This window comes from Entelurus aequoreus, linkage group LG05 (assembly GCF_033978785.1).
Source record: "Entelurus aequoreus isolate RoL-2023_Sb linkage group LG05, RoL_Eaeq_v1.1, whole genome shotgun sequence".
NCBI classification, from domain to species: domain Eukaryota; kingdom Metazoa; phylum Chordata; class Actinopteri; order Syngnathiformes; family Syngnathidae; genus Entelurus; species Entelurus aequoreus.
In genome coordinates, this window is record NC_084735.1 from 86,332,586 (window position 1) to 86,360,279 (window position 27,694).

The 27,694-nt window shown below is 38.9% G+C and overlaps 1 protein-coding gene across 1 annotated transcript in view; it reads right to left on the reverse strand.

Moving 5' to 3' along the window:
* LOC133651202 (excitatory amino acid transporter 5-like) overlaps positions 1-27,694 on the reverse strand; it is a 120,258-nt gene that overhangs the window by 11,009 nt on the left and 81,555 nt on the right. Inside the window, exons 8-9 of the mRNA XM_062049230.1 lie at positions 5,730-5,924; positions 149-283 (exon numbers count right to left, since the gene is read on the reverse strand). Coding sequence (XP_061905214.1) covers positions 149-283; positions 5,730-5,924 — 330 coding nt within the window. The remainder of the gene's footprint in view (positions 1-148; positions 284-5,729; positions 5,925-27,694) is intronic.

A 27,694-nucleotide genomic window follows, 5' to 3' on the forward strand; every position in this document is an offset into this window, starting at 1 on the left:
TTTTTTTTTTTTTTTTTTTTTTTTACATTTCTTGTGCGGCCCGGTACCAATCGGTCCGCGGCCCGGTACCGTGGTTGGGGACCACTGCTTTATATGATGTGAGGCCCCTGGGCTTCGGTCATTTAAAAGCCCACAAGTCCCTACTCACAAAGCCCAGTCAACAGCAATGATGAGAGTGATGTCATCGGTCGGCAGGCCCACGGAGGTCAGCACGATCACCATGGTAACGAGCCCCGCTTGAGGGATTCCGGCTGCACCGATACTGGCCGCAGTGGCAGTGATGCTGAAAGAAACGATACCACATGTTTACAAATAATACCCTTTTTGTTTTCATGAATCCACGGGCTGACTAGTTAGCGAGGGTCTCAAATGTTGCAAAGGCTGCTGGGAGATCATGTTGAATTCAGGTCAGGGACTGAATTTATTTGCATTTTTTTCAGTGGATGGAAAATAAACAAAGCATATTTTTCTTTCCTTCGTAATTAAAGAAGTGATCTGCTAAAATATGTAGTGTGTGCATTTTAAAGGTGCGTGGGGGTGGTGGAATGGTAAACATTTATGCAGAAGAGTATTGACATGCATATACAATACACAAATGATCGTGCGCAAGGACACCTGGGCGGTAGCCAAGCAGCACAGAACGATTCTGGTTCTGGCGTGACAAGGGACACGAGTCACGCGGGTCATACGGGTTTTACCGCCAAAGGATTATGAGGGAAGGAGCACAGCCTGCGGCTCTGGGCAGGGAGGTCTGCTTAATGTTATTACGCCGGGACCATATTCAATCAGAGGGACGCACTGCCTGTCCTGGACCTGCGCACTCAGGTCCACCTGGACCTGCACACTCAGGTCCACCCGCGCCACAGACATCCAGCGACGACCTACGAGTATACGAGTGTTTGTGCCGATTCCAGACTGATTTGGCAGATCTGACTAAGAAGCTCACATGAGGCATAATCTGTGTCATATTTACATTTATGTGTAGGCAGCAAATGCCCTATTTGGCCATATTTGACAGAACGCTGTAAGTGAAGGATGATGATTAATTTCTCATGTTGCACACATGGAACTAATGGAAGATGTAGGCCAGGGGTGTCCAAAGTGCGGCCCGCGGGTCATTTTTTTAACGGCCCCACGGCACATTCTAAAAATACGATGAAAAAAAAAACAAAAACATAAAAAGTGGTATTAAAGAGCAAACAGGTGAAATGTAACAAGAAAATGTTGCATTATTTACTCTAATAACTAGAGATGTCCGATAATATCGCGGCCGATATATGCGTTAAAATGTAATATCGGAAATTATCGTATCGGTTTTTTTATTATCGCTATCGTTTTTTTTTTTTTTTTTTTTTTTTTTTTTTTAAATTAAATCCACATAAAAAACACAAGATACACTTACAATTAGTGCACCAACCCAAAAAACCTCCCTCCCCCATTTACACTCATTCACACAAAAGGGTTGTTTCTTTCTGTTATTAATATTCTGCTTCCTACATTATATATCAATATATATCAATACAGTCTGCAAGGGATACAGTCCGTAAGCACACATGATTGTGCGTGCTGCTGCTCCACTAATAGTACTAACCTTTAACACTTCATTTGACTCATTTTCATTCATTACTAGTTTCTATGTAACTGTTTTTATATTGTTTTACTTTCTTTTTTATTCAAGAAAATGTTTTTAATTTATTTATCTTATTTTACTAATTTTTAAAAAAAGTACCTTATCTTCACCATACCTGGTTGTCCAAATTAGGCATAATAATGTGTTAATTCCACGACTGCATATATCGGTTGATATCGGTATCGGTTGATATCGGTATCGGTAATTAAAGAGTTGGACAATATCGGAATATCGGATATCGGCAAAAAGCCATTATCGGACATCCCTACTAATAACACAAAGCTGCCATGCAGGCTGTTTCTTCCTTTAAAAAATAATGAATCAAAATCAATGTTGTTATGAGTTATTGACCTTTTTAAGACTCCAATTATTATATAATCTCAAATATTCCACTTAAAAATTTTATTGGGGGAAAATATTGCATATTTTGTGTTTTTTTTCCATAAAAAAACAGGGTTTTCCTTGACAAAAATGGCATACAACTTAAATCTTTAAAAGCGTTATATTGACAGATAGACCTAATGTTGATCTAGAGCAGGGGTCAGCAACCTTTTTGAAAGCAAGAGCTACTTCTTGGGTAGTGATTAATGCGAAGGGCTACCAGTTTGATACACACTTCAATAAATTGCCAGAAATAGCCAATTTGCTCAATTTACCTTTAACTCTATGTTATTATTAATAATTAATGATATTTACACTTAATTGAACGGTTTAAAAGAGGAGAAAACACGAAAAAAATTACAATTAAATTTTGAAACATAGTTTATCTTCAATTTTGACTCTTTAAAATTCAAAATTCAACCGAAAAAAAGAAGAGAAAAACTAGCTAATTCGGATGTTTTTGAAAAAATTAAAAAAATAATTTATGGAACATCATTAGTAATTTTTCCTGATTAAGATTAATTTTAGAATTTTGATGACATGTTTTAAATAGGTTAAAATCCAATCTATACTTTGTTAGAATATATAACAAATTGGACCAAGCTATATTTCTAACAAAGACAGATCATTATTTGTTCTAGATTTTCCAGAACAAACATTTTAAAAGAAATTCAAAAGACTTTGAAATAAGATTTAAATTTGATTCTACAGATTTTCTAGATTTGCCAGAATAATATTTTTTTTGAATTTTAATCATAAGTTTGAAGAAATATTTCACAAATATTCTTCGTCAAAAAAACAGAAGCTAAAATGAAGAATTACATTTAAGTGTATTTATTATTCTTTACAATAAAAAAAATACATTTACTTGAACAATGATTTAAATTGTCAGGAAAGAAGAGGAAGGAATTTAAAAGGTAAAAAGGTATATGTGGTTAAAAATCCTAAAATAATTTTTAAGGTTGTATTTTTTCTCTAAAATTGTCTTTCTGAGAGTTATAAGAAGCAAAGTAAAAAAATTAAGGAAATTATTTAAACGAGTGAAGACCAAGTCATTAAAATATTTTCTTGGATTTTCAAATTCTATTTGAGTTTTGTCTCTCTTAGAATTAAAATGTCGGGCAAAGCGAGACCAGCTTGCTAGTAAATAAATACAATTTAAAAAATAGAGGCAGCTCACTGGTAAGTGCTGCTATTTGAGCTATTTTTAGAACAGGCCAGCGGGCTACTCATCTGGTCCTTACGGGCGACCTGGTGCCCGCGGGCACCGCGTTGGTGACCCCTGATCTAGAGATTTAAACCTTGAATAATAATAATAATAATAATACTAAATAATGACACATTTGTAATATTTTTTTTGACGAAAACCTTTTAGCCTGAGTGGAGGCCTAAATGTATCTTTTTTATACATATATTGTATTGTTTTTTAAAATAAAAAATATCAAAATGGCCCCCGCTTGCTTTGATTTTTCAGTGTGCGGCCCTCAGTGGAAAAAGTTTGGACACCCCTGATGTAGGCCATAGTGAAGTTGTTATGTTATTTCTTGTAAGGAATGATGTGTACATGAATTATGATACAAACAAACATTCAAACAACAATTAATGTTAGTTCTTGTAGTTAGGGGTGTAACGGTACACTAAAATTTCAGTTCGGTACGTACCTCGGTTTAGAGGTCACGGTTCAGTTCATTTTCGGTACGGTAAGAAAACAACAAAATATACATTTATGGGTTATTTATTTACCAAATTGGCAAAATCTTTCACCAAAAATATCTTTCTTAGTGGAATATTTGATGTGAAGTAATGGGAACCTTGGATAGGTCAATAATTCATAATAACATTGATTTTGATTCAATATTATGTTTTGAGCAATGACAGTTTGAAAGAAGAAAAAAACAGCTTTGTTTTAATAGTCAACATTGCAACTTTTTCTAAATGACATTTAACCTTTAAGCTTTTTTATTTCACTTTTGTTATGTTTTTGATTATTTTAATAGTATTTTTAGAATGTGCCTTTAAAACATTAGCTGTGGGCTGCAAATGGCACACTTTTGACACCCCTGCTATAGATAATAAAACATTAAATGTGATAAATCTATGGATAAAAAGCAGAGCCTGGCGACGCATGCACGTTTATCATAACTCTCTCTCTCTCTCTCTCTCTCTCTCTCTCTCTCTCTCTCTCTCTCTTTCTCTGCCCCTCCTTCACCAATGATGCTGTTTGTTTTGTTTTTAACCCCTTCTTGACCCTGAACGTACATTGAAAATACACGCAACCCTAACTCAAAATGCCGGACATTTGAGGCATTTAAGAAACTCTGCCCTGACAGCTCCGCAAAAGAGGACATGTGCGGTGAAAAGAAGACGTATGGTCAGTCTATCCTAGCCCGTTAGCTGCTAGCATGCCGTGTGTTGTGCCTTTACGTTGTTTACACAATGTGCGGTACGCTACTTAATATGTCCGTGTCGAAACTCGTCCGGTACACCTCCGAACCGAACCGGAACCCCCGTACCGAAACGGTTCAATACAAATACACGTACCGTTACACCCCTAATGAATTGTGATACAAACAAACAAGTAAACAACAATTAATGTTATTTTTTGTAGTACATACGCTTTCTGGCTAGCTGTGTACAAACAAAACATGAAATAATAATTTACAGATACTCTAATACATACTTGCCAACCCTCCCGATTTTCCCTGGAGACTCCCGAATTTCAGTGCCCCTCCCGAAAATCTCCCGGGGCAACCATCCTCCCGAATTTCTCCCGATTTCCACCCGGACGATAATATTGGAGGCGTGCCTTAAAGGCAATGCCTTTAACGTCGTCAACAACCTGTCGTCACGTTCGCTTTTCCTCCATACAAACAGTTACGTAATATATGCACACACACAAGTGAATGCAAAGCATACTTCATCAACACCCATACAGGTCACACTGATATGGCCGTATAAACAACTTTAACACTGTTACAAATATGCGCCACACTGGGAACCCACACCAAGCAAGAATGACAAACACATTTCGGGAGAACATCCGCACCATAACACAACATCATCAGCGGTCACTCGAACGAGTATGACGATCCTCCTGGTAGGGGTGTATCCCTTTATGGAGGATGCCTGTGCGTGACTTAGTTTTACGTGGGGAGACTGGTGCACAGACAGTCACCACACGATCCTTGACAGAATCGGGTCAGGGTCCAGTGGCATGGAGTCCAAGACAACTGGGGACCCTTTTCTGCTGCAGCCTTCTTCCGCCGTTGAGGTCTTCACCGTATCCCTGGCTAGGGGGCAGTCAGGTACTAGGCCTTTGCCAAGGGCCACCTCGGGTAACAGTAGTAATAATAATAATAATAATAATAGATTTTATTTGTAAAAAAGCACTTTATACTGAGTAAACAATCTCAAAGTGCTACAGTGTATTTAAAAAAAAAAAAAAAAAAAAAAGACTAAATAAATAAATAAATTAAATAAATAAAAAGATAATAAAGAAATAAATAAAAATAAAAACTAGAACAGCCAAATAGCTATAACTAGTATGCATATATCTAAAAAAAAGGCTTTTTTAAAAACATAAACACAACAGAACAAATACCCAGAACCCCTTGCAGCACTAACTCTTCCGGGACGCTACAATATACCACCAAACCCCGCCCCCTCCAACCACGCCCACCTCAATTCTAATCTAGAGATGCCGTTGCTGCCGCCTTACCTAATTGTGATGATTTGCCCAAAGTCGAGCTCGTAGTTATTGACTTGGGCAATAAAGATGGCCGCCACGGCCTCGTAGAGGGCGGTGCCGTCCATGTTGATGGTGGCGCCCACGGGCAACACGAAGCGGATGATGCGTCTGTCAATGTGGTTGTTTTCCAGGAGGCACTTGAAGGTGATAGGCAAAGTGGCGGAGCTGAAACAAAGAGAAGATCTACTTTTGTTGACGTTCACTAAGGCCGCCGTTAGAATAATTGTTTCTAAGTTATCACAAAAAACTTTGTGTTACATTGAGTGCCCGGTGAGAGGCAAAAGCTGTCTTTGAAACCTACCAAGAAGAAGGCTTGTAAAACTCCACTGTGTAAGGGGGAAAGCAACATGAAGGGGTTTCTGTTTTCTTTCATGTATGGTAATCAACAGAAAGATATTGTTTTAAATCAGGGGTCAGCAACCTTTTTGAAAGCAAGAGCTACTTCTTGGGTAGTGATTAATGCGAAGGGCTACCAGTTTGATACACACTTAGATAAATTGCCAGAAATAGCCAATTTGCTCAATTTACCTTTAACTCTATGTTATTATTGATAATTAATGATATTTACACTTAATTGAACGGTTTAAAAGAGGAGAAAACACGAAAAAAATGACAATTACATTTTGAAACATAGTTTATCTTCAATTTCGACTCTTTAAAATTCAACGGAAAAAAAGACGAGAAAAACTAGCTAATTCGAATCTTTTTGAAAAAATTAAAAAAATAATTTATGGAACATCATTAGTAATTTTTCCTGATTAAGATTAATTTTAGAATTTTGATGACATGTTTTAAAAAGGTTAAAATCCAATCTGCACTTTGTTAGAATATATAACAAATTGGACCAAGCTATATTTCTAACAAAGACAAATCATTATTTCTTCTAGATTTTCCAGAACAAACATTTTAAAAGAAATTCAAAATACTTTCAAATAAGACTTAAATTTGATTCTTCAGATTTTCTAGATTTGCCAGAGTAATCTTTTTGAATTTTAATCATAATAAGTCTGAAGAAATATTTCACAAATATTCTTCTTCGAAAAAACAGAAGCTAAAATGAAGAATTAAATTAAAATGTATTTATTATTATTTACAATTTAAAAATTTTTTTTTTCTTGAACATTGATTTAATTTGTCAGGAAAGAAGAGGAAGGAATTTAAAAGGTAAAAAGGTATATGTGTTTAAAAATCCTAAAATCATTTTTAAAGTTGTATTTTTTCTCTAAAATTGTCTTTCTGAAAGTTATAAGAAGCAAAGTAAACACAATTAATGAATTTATTTAAACAAGTGAAGACCAAGTCTTTCAAATATTTTCTTGGATTTTAAAATTCTATTTGAGTTTTGTCTCTCTTAGAATTAAAAATGTCGGGCAAAGCGAGACCAGCTTGCTAGTAAATAAATACAATTTAAAAAACAGAGGCGGCTCACTGGTAAGTGCTGCTATTTGAGCTATTTTTAGAACAGGCCAGCGGGCTACTCATCTGGTCCTTACGGGCTACCTGGTGCCCGCGGGCACCGCGTTGGTGACCCCTATTTTAACCCAAGGACTACAAAGCGGAGAGAAGGCAGGATCTGCCCAATTTCCAGACGACCTCTTTTTGAACCTCCTTTTTCAACTATTATACGAACCTCTTCTTGAACTGTTTTACGGACCTCTTTTTTGAACTGACCTTTTTTGTGAACTGCTTACGACCTTTTCTGTGAACTGTTTACGACTTTTGTCCTTTAGAAACAGCTATGGCCATGTGGTTAGGGAAGGTCCAAATAAAAGAAGGAGGCGTGCAATCTTTTGGCAGAGCGTAATGACACTGTACAAGGGTACAGATGTCCAAGCGTCTCTCCTCAAATTGAGCCAAATTGAATTCTGTCTCTGTTTAATTCTTTGCTTCTTGTCTTGTTTAATAGATGTCATCAGTGTTTGGACCTGACAGCCACGCACCAAGAAAATGCAGGGTTATTTTTTTTCTACCCAAATGCTGGGTTGAGCCTGTTGGGTCATGTTTATGGGTTATTTTGTGAAAAGGTTTGTACGTACTTTATAAGTTACCGTATTACTTGTCACATATGGGCAAGAAATAACACGCTAGTTATCCCTACACCAGCGCCATTATTTTAGCTAGCGTGGCCTAAATGCACCATTAGTTCAGAGGAGTCGGTGGGGGGTGACGTCACACAAATTGGGCGTAGCCGGAACCGGAATTAACACCGGAAGTAGGTTTACGTCATACCTGGTCTCCATTTTGTTTTGCAGTTCTCTAAAGACAACCCCCATTTTAGTTGTAGTCCATACATCATAATGATTTATGACTCCTACTGGCAGAAGTCGGTATTACAACATGTCGTTTGCAAGCACCCAACTTTTGCCTGTAGAGGTCGCGACGTCACCACAACATCTAGACTACAAAAAAGATGGCCGACAATTACAAAACTGCAAGTTGCAATACTGATGTCCGCCTGTTGGGTCCTATTCCCAGAGTGCTTTGCAGCTACACTTTGTGTTTTTGATTCATTTAGGGATTAATTTATTGTTATTTCGTTGCTACTGAAGTGTATTTCTGGTCTTGCTTTATTACAAGCGAGCATCATTAAACAGGTCTGCAGTACCTGGAGGAACTCTGGTCAAAAAATGAAAGACTCCTAACCTGGAAAAGCCAAACCATCAGTTATATATTCCTTCTTTCTCTGTCTGGGTGTGTGTGCCAAGTCAGGAGAGTACAACCTGACCATGTCAGGAGATGTTGGTGTGTAGTGACTGGGAAGACAACAGATGTATACCATAACTTGTAGGTTGACGTTTAAGATAAACATGGAATCTCCACTCCAGGATAGAGCTATCACTTTTGCATTCCGAAGCCTGGTTTTATTGCTTCTTCTCGTGAGAGAGCTAATTCCAGTCCACATGAGAAAATCCAACTAAGGCTCTTTCTCAACCATTATTTACTTAAACCTGGTGGTTCGCTTTCTCCAAACTGAATATAAACATTCACCATATGTAGAACATAATGAGTTAGTTAATTCACTTCACTACAAATATATTACTTTAAGTAAAGTACCACTGATAGTCACACACACACGAGGTGTGGTGAAATTACCCTCTGCATTTGACCCATCCCCTTGTTCCACCCCCTGGGAGGGGAGGGGAGCAGTGAGTTGCTTGTTTGGAACATGTAATTGCAATCAAACTCAGTTTTTAGGGAGAAACAAAGTTAAATACACCTCTAAGAAGAACCAAACTATGAGTGAGGATGGTGTGTGGAATAGCTAAGTCCGTAGGTGAGTCTCCGTTTGTGCTGTGTATATCAATCAATCAATCAATCAATCAATGTTTATTTATATAGCCCTAAATCACAAGTGTCTCAAAGGGCTGTACAAGCCACAACGACATCCTCGGTACAGAGCCCACATACGGGCAAGGAAAACTCACCCCAGTGGGACGTCAATGTGAATGACTATGAGAAACCTTGGAGAGGACCGCATATGTGGGTAACCCCCCCCCTCTAGGGGAGACCGAAAGCAATGGATGTGGAGTGGGTCTGACATAATATTGTGAAAGTCCAACACATCAGCGAAAGTCCAGCCCATGGTGGGGCCAGCAGGAACCATCCCGAGCGGAGACGGGTCAGCAGCGTAGAGATGTCCCCATCCGATGAACAGGCTAGCGGTCCACCCCGGAGCAGAGTAGAAAAGCAAAGAAAAGAAATGGCAGATCAACTGGTCTAAAAAGGGAGTCTATTTAAAGGCTAGAGTATACAAATGAGTTTTAAGATGAGACTTAAACGCTTCTACTGAGGTAGCAGACCGTTTTGGATCTCTACAATTTGGCCAGCTTTTGCAAAAGTCTGCGTTTTTAAAGACAAAAGTATGCGTGTGGACAAGAGGCCTAAACGCAGAGATAAGTATGCGTTTGTTAAGTATCTGTGTTCGTGTGAACATGGCCAAAGACTTAGATTGGTCAGATCTACTCTTAGACTTCGATTGGTCTGGTTTAGTCTTAGACTTAGACTGGTCACATCTAGTCTTAGACTTAGACTGGTCACATCTAGTCTTAGACTTCGATTGGTCTGATTTAGTCTTAGACTTAGATTGGTCACATCTAGTCTAGCGTATGGTGCCAAAACCCCAAATATTTACTCTACCAATACCAGGAGGGTGTGCCTGGGCAAGGATGGCTTCGCCCTATCGTAGTGGGAAAAATAACTGTTGAAATACAAACAAGCAATCCTAATGTCAAAACCAACGAGTCGTTGAAGTGTAATTTAGTAAGGAGCGAGAAACATTCTGGTCACAAATGCTCTTTTGTGCCATTTGTTTACAACTGAATGGAATGGTAATTCCGAATATTTTGGGCAGTTACTGGTCAATCCACAGCGATTAATTCCGCCAGACAACACCTCAATGCTAACGAGGGCGAAATTACACTTATGACTGTCGTTGGGTTTGACAGTAGAATTGTTTGTTTGCATCTTAACAGTTGTTTTTCTCACTACGATAGTGCAAAACCATCCTTGCCCAGGCACACCCTCCTGGTTTTGGTGTATAACTGATTCGGCTACTCTTGCGTTAAAAAAGGTTAGAAAAAATAAAAATAAAGATTGCAGAGTAGTCCTGAGGAGGAGGTCTATGACTCACTAAATTCCTTAATAAGCACTCGCGGAGATATGTCGAGATTCCAAATGACCATAATTTATTTTCACAAACAAAAATATTCTCCGTGGTTAACTTCAACATAATCAAAATAACTTGTTTAGCGGTAAAAAAATGTTAAATGTTTCACTCCTCACTCCTTCAACATGATAGAGGAGGATAAAGGAGCACCCAGCTGTCCTGTCTTCTGAAGTGGCTCACCAGGAGGAGCGTGAGCAGCTGAAAACAATCAAGTCAATCATAATTCATCTCAATAAAACATCCAATAATTCAACAACATCATCATTGGCATTATTTGATTTCATTGTCAAAACAGTTAATAAATAAATAATATAGATAGGCTCCAACAATAACTATTTGGGGTTTTGGAACCTGCCATTAGACTAGATGTGACCAATCTAAGTGTAAAACTAGATGTGACCAAACTAAGTCTATAAGCATGAACTGATGAAGCCTACTTGGATGAGAGTCAGGTACTTCTAGACCTCCACCCCAGATCCCACCTCACTCCTACCCACTTCTCTAAAGTGGGCTGGCTCAAGGTGGAGGACAGAGTTAAACAACTTGCACTGAGCCTAGTCTATAAAATCCGCTACACCTCCCTGATACCGAAGTACATGTCAAACTACTTCCTTAACGTAAATGACCGCCATAACCACAACACCAGGGGGAGCTCCACTAACCACGTTAAACCCAGATTCCGAACTAACAAAGGTCTTAACTCATTCTCTTTCTATGCCACATCAATGTGGAATGCGCTCCCAACAGGTATAAAAGAAAGGGCATCTCTATCCTCCTTCAAAACCGCAATAAAAGTTCACCTCCAGGCAGCTACAACCCTAAACTAACACCCTCCCCGGATTGCTAACAATCAAATGTAAACAATCAAATGCAGATACTTTTTCTTATGCCTTCTGATCTCTCTCTCTCTCTCTCTCTCTCTCTCTCTCTCTCTCTCTCTCTCTCTCTCTCTCTCTCTCTCTCTCTCTCTCTCTCTCTCTCTATGTCCACTACTTGATGTCCATATCCTAACCCCCACCCCCCCCCTCCACACCCCTGATTGTAAATAATGTAAATAATTCATTGTGATTATCTTGTGTGATGACGACTGTATTATGATGATTGTATATATGATAGTATACATCTGTATCATGAATCAATTTAAGTGGACCCCGACTTAAACAAGTTGAAAAACTTATTCGGGTGTTACCATTTAGTGGTCAATTGTACGGAATATGTACTTCACTGTGCAACCTACTAATAAAAGTCTCAATCAATCAATCAATCAAAGGCAAAACTTCTTCTAAGACAAACAAACGTTGCGATTGAATGCCCTGAGATTAAAATGACCTGGATGAATGAGAACATCCATAGACACACCTGTCTATGTAAGACCTTACAGCTCACAGTGCATGTCAGAGCAAATGATAATCAAGAGGTCGAAGGAACTGCCCAAGGAGCTCAGAGACAGAATTGTGGCAAGGCACAGATCTGGCCACAGTTACAAAATAATTTCTGCAGCCTTTAAGGTTCCTCAGCGCACAGTGACCTCCCTAATCCTTAAATGGAAGAAGTTTGGGGTGACCACAACTCTTCTGAGACCTGGTTGTCCAGCCAAACTGAGCGATCATGGGAAAAGAGTCTTGGTGAGAGATGTAAAAAAGAACCCAAAGACTGCTGTGGCTGAGCTCCCTAGATGCAGTAGGGAGATGGGAGAAAGTTCCACAAAGTCAACTATCACTGCAACCCTTCACCAGTTGGGGCTTTATGGCAGAGTTGTTAGACGGAAGTCTCTCCTCAGTGCAAGACATATAAAAGCCTGCATAGAGTTTGACCAAAACACTCCCAGACTATGAGAACTAAGAGCTCATCACCTGCCCAATACAATCCCAACAGTGAAACTATGGTGGTGGCAGCATCATGATATTAGGGTGTTTTTCAGCTGCAGGGACATGACCACTGGTTGCAATTGAAGGAAAGATGAATGCGGCCATGTACAGAGATATCCTGGAAGAAAACCTCTTCCAGAGTGCTAAGGACCTAAGACTTGGCCAAAGGTTGACTTTCCAACAAGACAAGGATCCTAAGCACACAGCTAATACAACAAAGGAGTGGTTTCGGAACAACTCTGTGACCATTCTTGACCGGCTCAGCCAGGGCCCTGACCTAAACCCAATTGAGCATCTCTGGAGAAACCTAAAAATGGCTGTCCACCAACGTTCACCATCCAACCTGACAGAACTGCAGAGGTTGTGCAAGAAAGAATGGCAGAGGATCCCCAAATCCAGGTGTGAAAAACTTGCATCCTTCCCAAGAAGACTCATGGCTGCACGAGCTCAAAATGTTGCTTCTACTCAACACTGAGCAAAGGGTCTGATTGTAGACATTTTTGTTTTTCTGACAAGATGGGATGCGGAGTGTACATTCATGAGAATAAAATTATCTTTTTTGATTTGAGCAAATGGCTGCAATCAAACAAAGAGTGAAACTATTGTTTCTTTTCTCCCCCTATGTCATCATTGTGTCGTTTCTCCACCAGTCTATCATTGTGTCAGCCCCATGTCTTGGCTGGTCCGCAGCTCCTGTTCTCCCACACCTGAAGCCCATGAATGTGCCTGATTGTCAGTTCCTCGAGTGTCTTGCCCAAGGACACAACGGACGTGACTAGGATGGTAGAAGGTGGGGATTGAACCCCAGTAACCAGCAACCCTCCGATTGCTGGCACGGCCACTCTACCAACTTCACCACACCGTCCCAATGTTTTTCTCAAAGGCCTGAACTAATTTTCTCTACAGTCCACTCGCTTTTGGATCCATTGACCTGACAACCTCATCTTCAGTAAGTTCCCTTTCAACATTTTCACTTTTGCATTCCTCCTCACTTTGACTTGTCATTTTACCGTTTTATTCTGTACTCATTTCTTTTCAGTTTTTTTAAACTCTTTGAGCCGCTGGCCTTGAACAACCAAATACTGTACTTGCTTGAGATAGACAGATGAATCGATAGACTTTTATTCATCCCACAATAGGGGAATTAAATGGTTGCAGTGCAGGGGCCGTATTTATCAAGCTTCTTAGAATGACTCCTAAGAAGTCTGCTAAGAGTTGACACAAGAGTAAAGAAATTCTTCGCTGAAAGCTGCACTTAAAAGTTAGTTATCAAGCGTCTTACTCACACTTTCAGCGAAGTGTAGGACTGAATCTTAAGTGTCACACTCAGAGCTGAATTACGACATTACTATGTGCCGTAAACGAAATTTTAGGTGACGTCTTTTCTGTGTCCATAGAAATGACCAATCACGGAAGGGAATCCCTCGTCTAAGAATAAAGAAATATCTTAGAAATATTTAAGTGGACAATGGGAGTGTATATTTTGACAATAAACTACAACATAAAACAATACAAACAAACAAACAAACAATATTGGCAATGAATCAAAAATAAATGTTTCCTTTTTGTTGCATTTTTCCTGCTTCCTGCTCCCAGACCATAGTCGAAGAACGCAGGGGAGACACTTCTCCAGGGCTGATGTATGCTCGGGCAACACCCTTCACTTTACCCGGCAGTGGGTCTCCACAGCGGACGACTTTAGGGTGAATGATGAGTCCGGCGATTAGTTGCAAGTCTTGCTTTATTGATTGCTTGCACACAGCCAATCCAACTAGTCCCCGCCCGCACTCACGCTACTGCTCCCTCTCCCTCTCCCTCTCTAGTGTTGTGTCGTTCGCGAATGATTCGTTCGAACGAACGAATCTTTTGAGTGAACGTACTGAACCGAATAACTTCATGAACTGATTTGTTCCTTTCTCAGTTCAGTTGAGCTCCGCCGCGACCATGCCAGTATGAGTGGAACTGGCGCATTCTGTGACTCACTGAACCCTCGACGTCGGCGAACGACGCAGCCAGCTACTCATCATGAGGGCGGGGTGAGGGACTGAGCGAACGATTCGTTCACCGCGGATTAACGACATGAATCACTCAGTGAACGACAACGCTCTCGCTCTCTGCTCTGCTTGCCCCAATGCCGCGAGTGATTCTCCTCCCGTCGCGGGGATATGTTTCATGCCATTGGCATCCGTTCTCCATTCATTCTCCAAGCTAACGGCTAATGTTGACTCAAGCCAAATGAAAACAAACACACACACGCGCCCCGTCCCCATTATCTCAACACAAAGTTATGAGAGTAGAAGAGACAGAAAGGGCAAGGCTGAGCAGCAGCGACGCGAGGGGGAGGGGCGGTAGTGTTGTGTCGTTCGCGAACGTGATTCAGGTTTGCGCTGCACTCAGTCACTCATTCGGAATCAGGACTCGCAAACCTACTGACACAGAGAACTGACTGTGTCGCGGAGGAGGACGTCACATTGAGGCTCTCGTTCAGTCACTGTGCGCGTCGTTCATTGGGTGCTGAGGGCTTGTGTCGTTCGCGAACTGACACACACCGAGATCTGCCGCTGGGGAAGCTGTTACTGACTGACTCTTGATTCGCCGACCTGCACACAGAACTGCTTCTGCAGAAGTGATTCAGGTTCACATACTGAACTGTGCTGACTGTGGCGCTGTGTCAGTCACTCACTGCCTGGTGTACTGCATGCACAGAGCTGTGTAGGGACTCGCGTTCACCCTATTTGCTGCTTCTCCCGCGAATGTCTGCACTGTACTGTACTACGCAAGCCCCCCCCCCCCCCCTCCCTCCTATTTTTTTTTTGGGGGGGGGGGGGATTCGGTGAACGAGTTTTTTGAACGACTCAATTTAAGGAACTGATTCTAGTGATTCAGTACAGTCAAAAGAACTGCCGATCCCATCACTAGCCCTCTCTTCTCTCGCCCACACACTCACTGACGTCACTCACCTCACATGCTGTCACCTATTAAAGAGCCACACACATACGCTACTCTCATAACATTTTCTTTCCAATTCATTAATTAGGCAACTAATCTGAAACTGGTGTGGGTGGCTCTATATATACTAGCCCACTGCAGACACATGCAGAAATCAACATGGAATCGAAAATTATTAAATCTGTGACAAAAATAATACCCGCTCTGTCTAAACGATACCGTTTGATCAGCTGCTCGTCATCAAACAGCCAGGAATCCTTCCGCTCCCTGAACGTTCGCGCACGTCTCTCTCGCCTCAGTGCCACCCCCCGCTGGCAACTCCTATCCACTTAGGACACCTCTGAAGGTCTCTTAAATATCGTGGAGAGTGGGAGTGATTCTTAGACTTTAGAAAGTTGATAATTAGCTTTTATTCTTACGTTTGAGAGTAGGACTACATTTCGCAAATTCTCAGGACTTAAGTGTAAAATGGCACTCTAAGACGATTGATAAATACAGCCCCAGGTACATGCAGTAAAATAAGTCAAATGTTATAAAAAAGTAATAAATAATATGATTGCACTATGTATAGATAAAAATGCACTGTGGATGTAAGCGTGTTGCTGAAGGAGCTACTCGGGGCCTCCACAGTACCGTGCATGGGCGGAGAGGGATTGGACATTGTGGAATTCAACTTGGTCAGCATCCTTCTGTCCTCAATGCTGCCTAGTGGGCAGCCTAGGACAGAGTCAGCTCTCTTAATCAGTTTAGTAGGTCTGTTACTGTCTCTGACCGTGCTTCACCCAAAGTGTAGGCCACTTTGACCTTTCCTGTACACAGCGTTTAAATTGTGAGACCAGTCCAGTCGTTGAGGTGAACACCCAGGTATTTAAATGAGTCCACTACTTCTATATCTGGGGCCGTACTTATCAAGCTTCTTAGAGTGCCATTTTACACTTAAGTCCTGAGAATTTGCGAAATTTAGTCCTACTCTCAAACTTAAGAATAAAAGCTTTTTATCAACGTTCTTAAGTCTAAGAATCACTCCTACTCTCCACGATATTTAAGAGACCTTCAGAGGTGTCTTAAGTGGTTAGGAGTTTCCAGCAGGGGATGGCACTGAGGCGAGAGAGACGTGCGCGAACATTCAGGGAGCGGAACGATGTTCTGGATTTGTTTGATGACGAGCAGCTGATCAAACGGTATCGTTTAGACAGAGCGGGTATTATTTTTGTCACAGATTTAATACTTTTCGATTCCATGTTGATTTCTGCATGTGGCTGCAGTGGGCTAGTATATATAGAGCCACCCACACCAGTTTCAAATTAGTTGCCTAATTAATGAATTGGAAAGAAAATGTTATGACAGTAGCGTATGTGTGTGGCCGTGAGGTGAGTGACGTCAGTGAGTGTGTGGGCGAGAGAAGAGAGGGAGCGGTAGCGTGAGTGCCGGCGGGGACTAGTTTGTTTTGTATTATTTTGTAGTTTATTGTCAAAATATACACTCCCATTGTCCACTTAAATATTTCCAAGATATTTCTTTATTCTTAGACAAGGGATTCCCTTCCGTGATTGGTCATTTCTATGGACACAGAAATGACGTCACCTAAAATTGCGTTTACGGCACATAGTAATGTCGTAATTCAGCTCTGAGTGTGACACTTAAGATTCAGTCCTACACTTCGCTGAAAGTGTGAGTAAGACGCTTGATAACTAACTTTTAAGTGCAGCTTTCAGCGAATAATTTATTTACTCTTAAGTGAACTCTTAGCAGACTTCTTAGGAGTAATTCTGAGAAGCTTGATAAGTACGGCCCCTAATCTCTGGATGTCTACCTGTGTGGGTGGTGGAGCTAGACGCCGGAAATCAAATCACAAGCTCTTTGGTCAGTGCAGGTGACTACATTCGGTATGCTCTTTGTTGTCATTGCACAAACAGACAGTAAGAGAGAAAGTCCAACACAAATACAAAACAATGAAGTAGACATTGAAAGGGTAAAATAAATGGAATATCTAGGTGTAATAATTGATGATAGAATGAACTGGAAATCGCATATAAAAATAGAACAAGGTATCGATAAACACGTCAAGAATAAATAAAGCAAAATATGATCTGGACCAAAAATCACTTCATATTCTCTACTGCTCGCGAGTGTTAGCCCATCCGAGTTATTGTGCAGAAATATGCGGAATAACTACAAACGTACACTTATTCACTCACGTAACAAAAGAGGTTAGCTAGAATAATACATAGTGTACACTCAAAACCTTTAATTATTGAGTCGGAAATATTAAAACGCAATGATTTGATGCATTTGCAAACAGCTAAAATTATGCACAAAGCAAATTATAACCCGCTACCCAGGAATGTACAACAACTATTCTCGACAAAAGAGGAGAAATGTAACCTTAGAGGAAAATTTCACTTGAAACATTACGAAACCTTTACCATATCAGTATATGGCATTAAAATATGGAATGGATTTAGCAAAACAATGTATTAATATGATCTGGTTTAAGAAACTGTTCAAACTCAAAAGTGTTTACAAAAAAGAAGAATCCTGAAAAACATCTTGAACCTTATTAAAAACTGAGTTAATCTTATTTATCTGCTGTTTGTGTTTCACACTGAGTACAAACAAATGTCTATGAAACTAGCGCTCCAACAAAGTCCTCCTGGTTGTGTTGCTGTAGTCCGCTGCTAATACACCGATCCCACCTACAACTGTCTTCTTTGCAGCCTTCATTGTTCATTAAACAAATTGCAAAAGATGTCCAGAATACTGTGGAATTATGAAATGAAAACAAAGCTTTTTGTATAGGATTCTACGGGTACCATAACTTCCGTTACTCTGACTTCGTCACGCGCATACGTCATCATACCGCGACGTTTCAGCCGGATATTTCCCGGGAAGTTTTAAAAGTCACTTTATAAGTTAACCCGGCCGTATTGGCATGTGTTGCAATGTTAAGATTTCATCATTGATATATAAACTATCAGACTGCGTGGTCGGTAGTAGTGGCTTTCAGTAGGCCTTTAATAAAAACGCATGTCCAACAAAGGGTCTGAAGGAACACTACAGTTCCTGGTACAGTTAGAAATGGTACGTAAACACGACATCATGAAACCACGACAACACCTAATAACTGATATAAAAATAGCCGCCCAATCCGGGGCTGCGGACATGATGTTTTCAGTGGAAGTGACCCAGAGGCGTCACTAGGTAACGACAGCCCCCAGAATGTGAGCCGGTAATTATCGCACATTACTTACACAACAATGTCACCCCGTGTCGATCAATGATTCCAAACATCCTATTATGTAGGAGCATTTGATCCCTTCAATACAAACAGGATGCATCCTTCAGTGTGTCTGATGTACACTTCCAGCTATTGGTTTATTGCAAGGCAAAACTGCAAGATAAGGCGCTACATTTGCTTTGTACTGAAGTGACTTTTGGCATAAATTGTATTTGTCAGGGTAGTTTTAATGCAACATATATTCCACTTATACCTTTTGTGAAGAAGCCACGCTACTTCTACTCCGTTACATTGAGTTTAATTCCGATCGGTTCATAATCGTTATGATTACTGCTTAATTCGGCTCATTAGAGAGACTCCTTCCGGCGGGCACTGTCACATGACCCTGTTTGACCGATCCAACGTGAGCGCGAGTGACATTTGACTCAAACAAACGGAGCCGGGCAGTCACATGGCCGCACTCCAACTGCAAACTGTAAAAAGTGACATGACTATAAGCTGCGATTCATCCTCCGTATATTCAGCTTCAAAAAGATCAGCTTGTCAATCGTCATTTGCCAAAAAAAATAAGCCGTCTTTGTCTTCTATTACCAAGTCTGCTGTGGTTAGAACACACACACGTTTGTTTCCGGAAGTAGGAAGTGCGCTGCTATGGCAACGGACATAAACGCGCTGAGGAAATCAGTTCCGGTATTTCTTAAAATGACCAAAATATGGTAAATATTGAACATATTATATAGTGTTATGAAGGTGTCTGTTACTCCATTATATATATACTTGCAGTGTGTATATTGTACATATTACATGTTGTTATGAAGGTGTCTGTTACTACATTATATATATATATATATATATATATATATATATATATATATATATATATATATATATATATATATATATATATATATATATATATATATATATATATATATATATATATATATATATACACACTTGCAGTGTGTATATTGTACATATTAAATATTGTTATGAAGGTGTCTGTTACTACATTATATATATACTTGCAGTGTGTATATTGTACATATTACATATTGTTATGAAGGTGTCTTACTACATTATATATATACTTGCAGTGTGTATATTGTACATATTACATGTTGTTATGAAGGTGTCTGTTACTACAATATATATATATATATATATATATATATATATATATATATATATATATATATATATATATATATATATATATATATATATATATATATATATATATATATATATATATATATACTGGCAGTGTGTATATTGTACATATTAAATATTGTTATGAAGGTGTCTGTTACTACATTATATATATACTTGCAGTGTGTATATTGTACTTATTACATATTCTTATGAAGGTGTCTATTACTCCATTATATATATACTTGCAGTGTGTATATTGTACATATTACATATTGTTATGAAGGTGTCTGTTACTACATTATATATATACTTGCAGTGTGTATATTGTACATATTACATGTTGTTATGAAGGTGTCTGTTACTACATTATATATATATATATATATATATATATATATATATATATATATATATACACTTGCAGTGTGTATATTGTACATATTAAATATTGTTATGAAGGTGTCTGTTACTACATTATATATATACTTGCAGTGTGTATATTGTACATATTACATGTTGTTATGAAGGTGTCTGTTACTACATTATATATATATATATATATATATATATATATATATATATATATATATATATATATATATATATATATATATATATATATATATATATATATATATATATATATACTTGCAGTGTGTATATTGTACATATTTAATATTGTTATGAAGGTGTCTGTTACTACATTATATATATACACTTGCAGTGTGTATATTGTACATATTACATGTTGTTATGAAGGTGTCTGTTACTACATTATATATATATATATATATATATATATATATATATATATATATATATATATATATATATATATATATATATATATATATATATATACATATATATATATATATACTTGCAGTGTGTATATTGTACATATTAAATATTGTTATGAAGGTGTCTGTTACTAAATTATATATATACTTGCAGTGTGTATATTGTACATATTACATATTGTTATGAAGGTGTCTGTTACTACACTATATATATACTTGCAGTGTGTATATTATACATATTTCATATTGTTATGAAGGTGTTTGTTACAACATTATATATATACTTGCAGTGTGTATATTGTACATATTACATATTTTTATGAAGGTGTCTGTTACTACATTATATATATACTTGCAGTGTGTATATTGTACATATTACATATTGTTATGAAGGTGTCTGTTACTACATTATATATATACTTGCAGTGTGTATATTGTACATATTACATATTGTTATGAAGGTGTCTGTTACTACATTATATATATACTTGCAGTGTGTATATTGTACATATTACATATTGTTATGAAGGTGTCTGTTACTACATTATATATATACTTGCAGTGTGTATATTGTACATATTACATATTGTTATGAAGGTGTCTGTTACTACATTATATATATACTTACAGTGTGTATATTGTACATATGACATATTGTTATGAAGGTGTCTGTTACTACATTATATATATACTTGCAGTGTGTATATTGTACATATTACATATTGTTATGAAGGTGTCTGTTACTACATTATATATATACTTGCAGTGTGTATATTGTACATATTACATATTGTTATGAAGGTGTCTGTTACTACATTATATATATACTTGCAGTGTGTATATAAAACGCTGATGGAGGGTTTTGAAGTTGTTTTAGGGGCTTTGAAGGCTACAACGATGACTTGCATAAGCCGCATCTTCCAAACGTTTTTGGTCGTCTTTAAAATTGTCAAATTAAAAAAAGACATGTCTTCTAGTCTCTCGTCATGATTGTGAACAATAGGCAAGATTCCAAAGAAAGAGCAGTTCCCCTTTAAGCGGGCTGAATTCGATTCTCACCCATGGTTGGGAAACGTACAAAGATGTCACAGCTATCCAAAGGCCATCAGAGCAGATAAAAATGGACAATTATGGCTGTACAAACGTAAAGGAATGTGGTTTTTGTCACAAAGAAGGGCATTCTTTGGATTGCTGTAAGCTAATCAAACAGAGGCCTTACAAGGAAAAACGTTATTTCCCCAAGTCCAAAGGCTTGTGCTTTGGATGCCTGTCACCAGGGCATTTGGGTAAAGGCTGTCAACAAAGACACATTTCTCAAATATGTTCTCAGAAACATCCCAACATTCTGCATTGGGACGGAATGAAGCAACCTGACCAGAGTTCAGCTCCTTTAGTAATGAAACCTGTGGCTGTACCAGGGTGGAGGACGCTCCTTGTGCACTAGCAATCAAAATAGTTGGATCATACGCGTTCTTTGATCCAGGAAGCACTGCAACCTTCTCTACAGAGCATCTGAAGACACGTGTTCTGTTCTGCACCAAAGGAAAGGATAGACAGTGCACATGTCAAAGTACTTGAGTGCTTTGGATGAAAACAAACTTTTGAAGCTCTTACAAGTTGTCACACAGACTGAAATTCCAGGAAAAAGAGAGAACATTACTCAAACGAATTGATGGAAAAATAGGCTTCTTCATAGAAACAGACAGACCAAAAGCCCTTAACCATGAAAGGTTCTGAACATGGAAGGAAATGTCTTACAGTCAAAATAGTAGCAATAAAAACAACACCAAAGCTAGCTCTCTCTCTCTCTCTCTCTCTCTCTCTCTCTCTCTCTCTCTCTCTCCCTCAAAAAAGAGCCTTTTGTGATGATGATGTTTGGAAAATTGCACAAAGGTATAAAGACCAATAGCTGGCAGACTTTGGCAAACATGATAGTTAAAGCTAATTGTACACAACAAAGTCCTGTAAGGCAGTGGTCCCCAACCTTTTTGTAGCTGCGGACCGGTCAACGCTTGAAAATTTGTCCCACGGACCGGTGTAAAAATAAAAAATATATATATATATATATATGTCTTAATTAGATTATCCAAAAAATATCCAAAAAATATATCCAAAAAATATCCAAAAAATATAGATTATCCAAAAAATAGATTATCCAAAAAATAGTGCTCGATACCGTGGTAGAGCGTAATATGTATGTGTGGGAAAAAATCACAAGACTATTTCATCTCTACAGGCCTGTTTCATGAGGGGTTACCTCAATCCTCAGGAATCTCCTGAGGATTGAGGTAACCCCTCATGAAACAGGCCTGTAGAGATGAAATAGTCTTGATTTTTTCCCACACATACATACATATATATATATATATATATTTTTTACATAAATAAATACAATCATGTGTGCTTACGGACTGTATCCCTGCAGACTGTATTGATCTATATTGATATATAATACATATATTGGTTTTTTATGTTGATTTCATAAAAAAAAAAAAAAATTAAATTTCTTGTGCGGCCCTGTACCAATCGGTCCGCGGACCGGTACCGGGCCGTGGCCCGGTGGTTGGGGACCCCTGCTGTAAAGTTTATAAATGCTGCGCCGGTCAATACTTCAATAACTGGTTGACTGTACACTGCAAAAAGTCAGTATTCAAAAACAAGAAAAAAAAAAAGCAAAAATGAGGGGTATTTTACTTGAACTAAGCAAAATGATCTGCCAATAGAACAAGAACATTTGGCTTGTCAAGATTTTCCAAAACAAGTCAAATTAGCTAACCTCAATGAACCCCAAAATACCTTCAAATAAATATATTCTCACTAATAACAAGTGCACTTTTCTTGGTAGGAAAAAAAAAGAGACCTTTTTGCGCAATATGTTGAAAAATATTCTTAAATGAAGTAAATGCTAGTGCCATTATCTTGACATAATATCTTTAAGATTAAGATTAAGATTTAATCTTAATCTTAAAGATATGCGCTCAGCATTACATTTCTTGAAACCATCAAGTTTATGCTGTAGTGCAGTGGTGCCCAACCACCGGGCCGTGGCCCGGTACCGGTCAGCGGACCGATTGGTACCGGGCCGCGCAAGAAATTTAATTTAATTTTTTATTTTATTTTATTTTTTTAATTAAATCAACATAAAAAACACAATATATATACATTATATATCAATATAGATAAATACAGTCTGCAGGGATACAGTCCGTAAGCACACATGATTGTATTTCTTTATGAAGAAAAATAAATAAAAAAATACCCCCCCCCCCCCCCCCCCCCCCGGTCCGTGGGTCAAATTTTCAAGCGTTGACCGGTCCCCAGCTACAAAAAGGTTGGGGACCACTGCTGTAGTGGATTGTCCGAAGCTTAAACAGCAACAAAAGTGAATTTAGTACAAAAAGTTTATTTACCCATTATCAAGTCAGATTGAGTTGTCCATGCAGACACACAAAACGTCTTACGGAGGGCTCACAAAAAGCAATCTCTCTCGAGTCTCCTGCCAGTTTTATCTGTCTCTTCGTGCGTCATTGTTTTTTCTCGTGCGTCACTCTTGTGGTCTGCGACATGTTTGTTTTTGCAACATCCTTGGATTCCTTAATCATACTTAAACAATCCAAACATTCTGTAGACAGGTTGGCACGACTTAATATTCACTTTTGTCCCACACCCGGTTCATTCAATGGCACAGAATAGAAGAGAAATTAAATGAACGTACATTCTTGACAGACATGAAATATAGGTCAAAGGTCAGAAATTCTACTACAATACTAAAAAGTAATTTATTGTTCTTAAAGGCCTACTGAAAGCCACTACTAGCGACCACGCAGTCTGATAGTTTATATATCAATGATGACATCTTAACATTGCAACACATGCCAATACGGCCGGGTTAACTTATAAAGTGACATTTTAAATTTCCCGCGAAACTTCCGGTTGAAAAGGTCTATGTATGATGACGTATGTGCGTGACGTCAATGGTTGAACCGGAAGTATTCGGACACATTGAATCCAATACAAAAAAGCTCTGTTTTCATCTCAAAATTCCACAGTATTCTGGACATCTGTGTTGGTGAATCTGTTGCAATTTGTTTAATGAACAATGAAGACTGCAAAGAAGAAAGCTGTAGGTGGGATCGGTGTATTAGCGGCTGGCTGCAGCAACACAACCAGGAGGACTTTGAGTTGGATAGCAGACGCGCTATCCGACGCTAGCCGCAGACCGCATCAATGATCGGGTGAAGTCCTTCGTCGTGCCGTCGATCGCTGGAACACAGGTGAGCACGGGTGTTGATGAGCAGATGAGGGCTGGCGTAGGTGGAGCGCTAATGTTTTTATCATAGCTCTGACGAGGTCCCGTAGCTAAGTTAGCTTCAATGGCGTCGTTAGCAACAGCATTGCTAGGCTTCGACAGGCGGCACAGCATTAACCGTGTAGTTACAGGTCCAGTGTTTGGTTCGGTGTCTCCTGATAGTAGTATTGTTGATCTTCTGTCTATCCTTCCAGTCAGGGGCTTATTTCTTTTGTTTCTATCTGCATTCAAGCACGATGCTATCACATTAGCGCCGTAGCTAAAGTGCTTCACCGATGTATTGTCGTGGAGATAAAAGTCACTGTGAATGTCCATTTCGCGTTCTCGACTCTCATTTTCAAGAGGATATAGTATCCCAGGTGGTTTAAAATACAAATCCGTGATCCACAATAGAAAAAGGAGAGAGTGTGGAATCCAATGAGCCAGCTTGTACCTAAGTTACGGTCAGAGCGAAAAAAGATACGTCCTGCACTGCACTCTAGTCCTTCACTCTCACGTTCCTCATCCACGAATGTTTCATCCTGGCTCAAATTAATGGGGTAATCGTCGCTTTCTCGGTCCGAATCGCTCTCGCTGCTGGTGTAAACAATGTGGAAATGTGAGGAGCCTTTCAACCTGTGACGTCACGCTACTTCCGCTACAGGCAAGGCTTTTTTTTTATCAGCGACCAAAAGTTGCGAACTTTATCGTCGATGTTCTCTACTAAATCCTTTCAGCAAAAATATGGCAATATCGCGAAATAATCAAGTATGACACATAGAATGGATCTGCTATCCCCGTTTGAATAAAAAAAGATTCATTTCAGTAGGCCTTTAATGGAAAGGCAACAAGGCAACCGCTTGTTACTCTCGGGGTCTATGGTCTAAAAATGCATTTTTCCATGGATAACATGACATCATCGCGCCAAGTGCGTGCTCTTTCAGTCAATTAGTGTGCATATATACAGCCCGGCCCCCGGCCCAAAAATGTTTTAATTGTAATTTTGAAGAATTTACCTGAATGTGCATGAACTATTTCTGTTCAAAATTGTTAGAAATGTCACATGTTAAATATTTGAATATTAAAGGCCGATTAATGATTTTTTTTTATTTAAACGGGAATAGCAGATCCATTCTATGTGTCATACTTGATCATTTCGCGATATTGCCATATTTTTGCTGAAAGGATTTAGTAGAGAAAATCGACGATAAAGTTCGCAACTTTATCGTGACGTCACAGGAGCTAGTATTCCTCACAATTCCCCGTTGTTTACAATGGAGCGAGAGAGATTCGGACCGAGAAAGTGATGATTACCCCATTAATTTGAGCGAGGATGAAAGATTCGTAGATGAGGAACGTTACAGTGAATGACTTGAGAGACAGTGATGGACCTATCTTTTTTCGCTCTGACCGTAACTTAGGTACAAGCTGGCTCATTGGATTCCACTCTCTCCTTTTTCTATTGTAGATCACAGATTTGTATTTTAAACCAGCTGGGATACTATATCCTCTTGAAAATGAGAGTCGAGAACGCGAAATGGACATTCAGTGCCTTTTATCTCCACGACAATACATCGGCGAAATGCTTTAGCTACGAGCTAACGTGATAGCATCTTGCTTTAACTGCATATAGAAACAAAAGAAATAAGTATAGATAGAAAATCAACAATACTATTAAACCGTGGACATGTAAATACACGGTTAATGCTTTCCAGGCTGGCGAAGGTTAACAATGCTGTGCTAACGACGCCATTGAAGCTAACTTAGCAACCGGACTGCACAGAGCTATGCTAAAAACATTAGCTCTCCACCTACGCCAGCCAGCCCTCATTTGCTCATCAACACCCGTGCTCACCTGCGTTCCAGCGATCGGCAGAAGGACGAAGGACTTCACCCGATGCATTTGGCGGCCCGGAGACGTAGGAAGTCAAGGTGAAGTCGGCGGCTAGCGCGGCTAGCGCTCCAACAAAGTCCTCCTGGTTGTGTTGCTGTAGTCCGCTGCTAATACACCGATCCCACCTACAACTGTCTTCTTTGCAGCCTTCATTGTTCATTAAAAAAATTGCAAAAGATGTCCAGAATACTGTGGAATTATGAAATGAAAACAGAGCTTTTTGTATAGGATTCTACGGGGTACCATAACTTCCGTTACTCGGACTTCGTCACGCGCATACGTCATCATACCGCGATGTTTCAGCCGGATATTTCCCGGGAATTTTAAAATGTCACTTTATAAGTTAACCCGGCCGTATTGGCATGTGTTGCAATGTTAAGATTTCATCATTGATATATAAACTATCAGACTGCGTGGTCGCTAGTAGTGGCTTTCAGTAGGCCTTTAACTGTCAGTTTACTGTACTGTGCCAACTGTACTACTATATGAGTACCTGTTTTCTATTGTTTCATTGGAAATAAAACAGCAAAGTCCATTTGGCCGTCATCCGTTTGAATTATGAGACAATTGTGTCAAAGTCATAATTTTTTTTTTCATGCTTGAAATAAGAAATGATGACTTTAAAAAAAGTACTTGTATACTTGTGAGTGTTGATGACACAGCTTTGCAACACTTGATATTCTAGTTTCAAGCATGTTTTACTCAATATAGGTCATCAAATCTCAGCAACAAGCTGTAATATCTTACTGTGATCATTTAGGACCAAAACCCTTAAAACAAGTAAAACACTCTAACATGAAATCTGCTTAGTGAGAAGAATGATCTTATCAGACAGAAAACAAGCAAATATCAGCCTTATTTGAGATATTTCATCTTATTTAGATTTCAGTTTTTGCAGTGTAGGTCCTGGTCCGTAAGGGACTGCGTCTGAGTCTGGACTTGTCCGTCAGTTAGTGATCCCTGCTCTAAGGACTGTAAATAGTTAATTGTTTTGCAAAGACAATTAGGGGCCGGTATGTTAGAGCCACAGGTCATATTTGATACAAGCTGCATATGTTTACATACACTATAAAGTTT